General features: G+C 44.9%; 1 protein-coding gene across 1 annotated transcript in view; it reads right to left on the reverse strand.

Moving 5' to 3' along the window:
- Nucleotides 1-5,005, reverse strand: part of npr1a (natriuretic peptide receptor 1a) — a 41,992-nt gene extending 36,987 nt beyond the window's left edge. Inside the window, exons 1-2 of the mRNA XM_050035615.1 lie at nucleotides 4,621-5,005; nucleotides 696-1,432 (exon numbers count right to left, since the gene is read on the reverse strand). Coding sequence (XP_049891572.1) covers nucleotides 696-1,410 — 715 coding nt within the window. The 5' untranslated portion in view covers nucleotides 1,411-1,432; nucleotides 4,621-5,005. The remainder of the gene's footprint in view (nucleotides 1-695; nucleotides 1,433-4,620) is intronic.
- Nucleotides 5,006-7,001: the final 1,996 nt, after the last annotated feature.

The following is a 7,001-nucleotide window of genomic DNA, read 5'->3' on the forward strand; positions in this document are numbered from 1 at the left end:
TCGTATGCTGTAAAGCCCTGTGAGGCAAATTGTGATTTGTGATATTGGGCTTTATAAATAAAATTGATTGATTAGCTGCTGTGTGCTAACGGTCAGTAAACCAGTTTATTCTGGACACTGGAGCTGTGAGTGTGAGAGACAAGCTGTAAAGAGTCTCCGAGGAGAACAAACAGGAAACAGTTAATTTCTTCTTCTCTGCTCTAAATACCACACACTGATTATTAACAGGTGTGTACACACACACACAAACAGTGAGGTCATTCAGAAACTACTAAATCAAAACAAAAATCAAATAATAATTAACCATTATTTAACGAGGAAAAACAACAGGAGGAGGAGGAAGATGAGGAGGAGGAAGAGAGGGAAGAGAGGGAGGAGCAGGAGGGGGAGGAGGAACAGGAGGAGGGGGAGGAAGATGAGGAAGGGGAGGAAAAGGAGGAGGGGGAAGAGAGGGAGGAAGATGAGGAGGAAGATGAGGAAGAGGAGGAGACAAGGAAGCACAGGAAGTAGAGAAGAAGAAGTGTCTGAGGGACAGGAAGTAGAGAAGAAGAAGTGTCTGAGGGACAGGAAGTAGAGAAGAAGAAGTGACAAGGAAGCACAGGATTTAGAGAAGTAGAGAAGAAGAAGTGACAAGGAAGCACAGGATTTAGAGAAGAAGAAGTGTCTGAGGGACAGGTAGTTGTATGGTGTCTGACCTCGGCCATTGTCGCGGATCTCCTGGACTACTAACTTGTAGTTGACATTGTCGGGTTCGATGATGTGGTCGTGGATGGTGACGTTGTGTTTCTCAAGCACCGTGAAAAGCCCCTCCACAGCGAAGTAGCACGGCCGGTCGTCGTTGGCGTCCTTCTTGTCGCTGAAGATGAGCATGGTATGCCGCCGCCAGCCAAATGTGTCCTGGATCTTTGCACCAAACTCTCCCAGCTTCTGGTGGGTGGGGCCCGTGTTGGTGACCGCTGTGTAGGACTTGAAACCAATAGCGCGAGCGCCGGCCGTCACCATGGGAACGTCCCAATGGGTGGTGAAGCGTGCGACGGGAGACGACGAGTAGTCACAGCCAGGGCCGATGAAGGCCCAGGGGTCGTTGAATAGCTTGAGGTCGACGGCAACCAGTGGCGCAATGTAGTCTGAGCAGAAACCCTCGCGGTTCTCGGAGTTGCCGTGAACCAGCTGCAACTTCAGGCCCGGCAGCAGGCGGGGGTCTGAGTTAACACGCCGCACCGCCTGGAGGAGCGCTGGCGCCACGCGAGGCCACGCCCATGCGTAATCTGTGTTAGTCAGAGGCAAGATGGCCGCCAGGGTCACCTCCTGAAGGTCGTCTGTGGTGTTGTCAGCGGACAGAGAGGACGCAGCCGATTGGACGAGGAGGAAGAGGAAGAGGGTCAAGGGGCAGGGCCACCCGGACAACATGATGACGAGCCTGTCAGACGAGCTGCGGGGAGAAACAGAACAACGACATTAACTAAGGTCAAACCTTCAAAATAAAACGTCGCTGGGAAATGTGGGAACTCAGTGAGTCCCTGTGTGTCTGTGGGGACAGTAAAGTCCGTCACCCTCTGTCCTGATGTTTCAGCTCAGAGACAGAATCACGGACCAGTTTTGACTAAAGACATTCCTGAGGGTCAGATTCCAGAAATCTGGATATGTTCACAACTTTAATGTGGGGACAGTATTGATCGTCGCGTCAGTGGTGGGGGAACATCTCACAGTCACACACAATCAACCCACTTCCTGTCCCACCCCCACCACCTGCTGCCAAAACAAAGTAGAGAGGCGTAGATTCAACCCCGCCAATGTTACCAACGGGCCGCGCCACCATGAAGTCAGTGTTGCCAGATCTCGCGAGACAAATAAGCAACCAGGCCTGTGAAAACAAGCCCAAAACAAGCGACTTTCTACGGAGCCCCCCTAGGTTCCGGGAAAAATAAATAAACTGTGTGCACGGTTTTACAATCCGTGGGGACGGATTTTAAACTGTGGGTACAGATTGTCAATTTACATCCATGTGGACAGATAAGTAAACTGAGTGCCGTTTTGCAAAACTGTACCCAGGGTACACAGTTTATTTTTCTCCCCCCTGAGCTTCAGGACAATGACCACAAGAGGGAGTTAAACCACCTTTTAACATTATTTAACATTAGAAAACAGATGGGATATCAAATATAGACTGATGTACCAAGTACATTATATACACAGTAAACTTCTGATAATTAAAATTTGCACACAAATAAATATCATCCTGAATTCACAAATTCTTTATTTATTATTGCTTTTTATGCACTCATCTTGGGACGTTTCCCTAACCAGAAAAAAAAACAGATTGCCCTGCTCTGCCTCTGATTGGCTAGTAGTCGTTGCCATCAGGGTCAGAGCCAATTAGAAGCAGGATGCGGGTGGAAAAAACTCTGCTGTCTCCTGTGTGTAAGGGGAAAGGGGAGGGACAGAGGGAACAGGCAAGACAAACTGGGAAAGGGGAGGGACAGAGGGAACAGGCAAGACAAACTATCCTACGTTTAAATAACATGTCGAAAATATCTGCTTGACAACTTATTATGGAGCTGGGAACAAGCCCAAATAAGCAACTACGCTTTAGAAACAAGCCCAGAAAAACCGTGACCCGCGACTACCAATATTTGTAAGCAACTTTGCAGAAAAACAAGCCCAAAGTCGCTTATAATAAGCGGACTTGGCAACACTGCACGAAGTAAAGGTGTAGGTGCTGATACTGCAACCAGAGAGAAGAACCTGAGACCAGTCAGTCAGCTGGACGGGCTTCAACCTGATGACTGGAGGTGATGGTCGTCCCTGATCATGTAGGCTACCTGCCCACCATTAAGGGACGAGGGGGAGGAGCATAATAACAATAATCAATAAATGAACTGATGAATGTATTGATTGACTGAGCTGTGATGTCAGTCTGACCTCTGTTTGACCTCCGTGATGATGTCACAGTGACACACACACGCACGCACGCACGCACACACGCACACACACACACAGTGGTGTGTTTGAGGTCATAATCAGAAACACTTCATCAGATTGTTTTTCAGAGGATAAAAACTGACATGACATGATGACATCACTTCCTGTAAACATCTTTCCTGCTGTTAAACCTCCGAACTCACCGAGTCTGTTTCATGATGTTTACACGTCATTACAACTTCCTGCAGGAAACACTGTGTGTGTGTGTGTGTGTGTGTGTGTGTGTGTGTGTGTGTGTGTGTGTGTGTGTGTGTGTGAGCCATTGTTCTCCAGGCTTATATAAGTGTTGTTGTGAAACAGCAGCAGTGAAGAAGAAATACGACACCAAAAAACCTGTAAATACGACATCAGCCGTGTTTCTGTTCCCTCAGACTGAGCTGTTTATATCTCCACAGGGAGCAGGTCCTGGTCTACAGAGATCACCATGTTGCACCGCCATGTTTCTACAGTAGCCCAGAATGGACAAACCAAACACTGACTCTAGATAGAGACATTCATGTTGTCACGTTGGATACTAGAATTAGCACTGTTGCATAAACACTGAATTCTAACCTGAACTGTCCGTGACAGCCGTTACACCATTTGTGGGGCGCAAATTCATCGGATATCTTACAAACTTTTCTTTAAAAAATCCTGGAAATTAAAAAAAAAACGACCCCCAAAAAATTAAGAAAAAAATAAAAATAAATAAACATGCCTTCTCAATTTTTCTTAAAAAAAAAATCCCCAGAAATTAGAAATAAAGGCAAAAAAAATCAAAGAAAGAAAAATTGGCAAGATTTATTCAAGAAAACAAACTAGAACCAACTTTGGGTTTGGAAGGCATTTTTTGTCAAAACAACAACAAAAAAACTGGGAGAAAAAAAACATTAAAAGAAAAAAAAAGTTCTTTTTTTAAAAAAAAGCTCAAACCCACCTTGTTTTTGTAAAAAAAATAAAAGAGTTTTTTGCAGAAAAACAAATCGTCAAAATATTTACAAATAAACAAGCCCTCTCATGTTTTCTTCAAAAATCTCTCAAAATTTGAAAAAAGGCACAAAAAAATTTTTAAAGAAAAAAAAAAAAATCACCAACATTTTTAAAAATCAATTGTCAAACTTTTTTTTGAAGAAAAGGGACATTTTTTATTCAGCAAAAATGAAGGCAAAAACATTTAAGCATGCCCTCCAAACCCACCCTGGATGAGAAGGTTGGTTTTCTTTAAAAAATGGCCTCAAAAAAGGCAAATAAAAAAAGAAAGAAAGAAAAAAATCACCCAAAAATTTTAAAGGGAAAAAACTGCTGAAAGTTTTTAAAAGAAGAAACTTGTCCTCTGAACCAGCTTGGGTTTAAATAGCATGTACGTTATGAACGTATTTTATTCTGAAAGTTTTGACAAAGTTCATTCTAGGTCTGGAAAAAAAAAACTTTTTCAGGAACTTCCTGTAACACGTTTACGCCACAGACCAGTTTTTGCTTTTGATATGTCACTGACACCTTCAGGTGTTTGAAGGCGAAGAAAAAACAACATTGATGTTGCGTGTCAACTGACCCCGTTCTCCCCTATCACGCAGACTCAGCTTGTGGACTGCAGTAAAAGTACCGCGCGCGCGCGCGCGTGTGTGTGCGTGTGTGTGTGTGTGTGTGAGGTGAGTTTACCTGTTCAGATCTTCACTCAGATGCTTCCGGCCGCTCCATGAAGATGAAGAAGATGAAAATATTTCCACAGCAACCGACCGGACAAAGACCGAACACACCGGGATGTGTTCACGTTTCACCGCCACAACGCTGCTGTCTGTCCCTGTCTGTCCCTCTGTGTGTCCCTGGGTCTGTCCCTCTGTGTGTCCCTGGGTCTGTCCCTTTGTGTGTCCCTGGGTCTGTCCCTCTGTGTGTCCCCTCCTGTTCACTGCTCCAGCTCTGCAGCTCCGCTCCGTCCACACACACCGATAGCTGCCACCGGCGGACACGCGCACACATGCACGCACTGAGGAGGAGGAGGCGGGGGCGGGGGGGTGTAGTAGAGGGCACGAGGGCAGTCACGATAACGCTGACGGTGCATGTGCGCGTGCACGTCTCCTCTGTCCCCTGCGTGCGGAGGGAAGATTGAATTACAGAGACGAGCTGTCAGTTACTGTGATTTAGAGTCTGTTGTGTATTTGTCACAGCAGCTGGTTTAATCAAAACATTTGACAGAAAACAAATCATCAGATTATTTTTAAACAAAACATGTCTTCCAAACTCACCTCGTCTTCTGAGGGCAAGTTTACTTTAAACATCCCCAAAAAATTTTTAAAGAAAAAAAGAAGTCTTTTTTTTAAAGAATAAATGCCCAACATTTTCTTAAAAGGCAAACAATTATTTTTAAAAAGTCACTTTTTTTTTTAATATGACCCACCCCAAAACAAATTTCGATTTGAAAATTAAAGGCTAATTTCTGCGTGATAAATGGTTACAGTATTTTTTCTGGCATGCTGGGCAAGTTTTTAAAGAAAAACAAACATGCCCAAAAATTTTATAAAGGCACATTTTTTAAACAAAGAAAAAAAGAATCACTTTTAAAAATAAAACACGCCCAGAACTTTAAAATGAAAAAAAATGGCAAAATTAAAATGAAATCGTCACATTTGTCAAAGAAAACATTCCCAGAAATTAAAGCAAAAAGGGCAAAAGTTTTAAGATTTTTAAAGAAAACATGTCCAAAACTTTAAAAAGAGAAAAAGGTTTTTAAAGAAACATTTGGTTGTGATGTCACAATCAGTGTGTGTGTGTGTGTGTGTGTTGTTCATTAAGTTAATAATGAACAACACACACACACACACACACACACACACACACACAACCCACTGAGTGTGTGTGTTTAAACAGGATACACCCGGTGGACCAGGAAGTCTCTTAGTAACACACACACACACACACACACACACACACACACACACACACACTGTACCTCTTCCTGGAAACGACCACCACACACACTCTTCCTCCCACTCTCTCTGTCCTCATACTGAAAACACTCGTTTGTTCTTCAGTGTTTCTTTTTTCTGACGGCAAATGTTGCCCTCGAAAGCAGCGACTCCAGCTGAGCACAGGACGCTCTGCGCTTTTTTTTTAACCTTTATTTAACCAGGCAAGTCATTAAGAACAGTTTCTTATTTACAATGGCGGCCTGGCAAAAGGCAGAGCCTCTTGAGGGAAGGAAGTGACACAACAGGATGTTCTGCAGAGAACACGCAAACTGAATCTCTGCAGGTTGTTGATCAATTTAACTTTATCATGTAACGACGGGCCTGGTGACGGCTAAAGGACGAGCTAACAACAGGCTTGATGACAGATAAAGGACGAGCTAACGACAGGCCAGATGACGGCTAAAGGACGAGCTAACGACGGGCCCGATGACGGCTAAAGGACGAGCTAACGATGGGCCAGATGACGGCTAAAGGACGAGCTAACGACAGGCCAGATGACGGCTAACGTACGAGCTAACGACGGGCCAGATGACAGCTAAAGGACGAGCTAACAACGGGCCAGATGACGGCTAAAGGACGAGCTAATGACAGGCCTGATGACGGCTAAAGGACGAGCTAACAATGGGCTTGATGACAGATAAAGGACGAGCTAACAACGGGTCAGATGACGGCTAAAGGACAAGCTACCGATGGGCATGATGACGGCAAAAGGACGAGATAATGACAGGCCTGATAACGGCTAAAGGAAGAGCTAACAACGGGCTTGATGACAGATAAAGGACGAGCTAACAACGGGTCAGATGACGGCTAAAGGACAAGCTACCGATGGGCATGATGACGGCTAAAGGACGAGCTACCGACGGGCCTGATGACGGCTAAAGGACAAGCTACCGACAGGCCTGATAACAGCTAAAGGACGAGATACCGACGGGCCTGATAACGGCTAAAGGACAAGCTACCGACAGGCCTGATAACAGCTAAAGGACGAGATAACGACGGGCCTGATAACGGCTAAAGGACGAGCTACCAACGGGCCTGATGACGGCTAAAGGACAAGCTACCGACAGGTCTGAT

This window comes from Epinephelus moara, chromosome 22 (assembly GCF_006386435.1).
Source record: "Epinephelus moara isolate mb chromosome 22, YSFRI_EMoa_1.0, whole genome shotgun sequence".
Lineage (NCBI taxonomy): Eukaryota > Metazoa > Chordata > Actinopteri > Perciformes > Serranidae > Epinephelus > Epinephelus moara.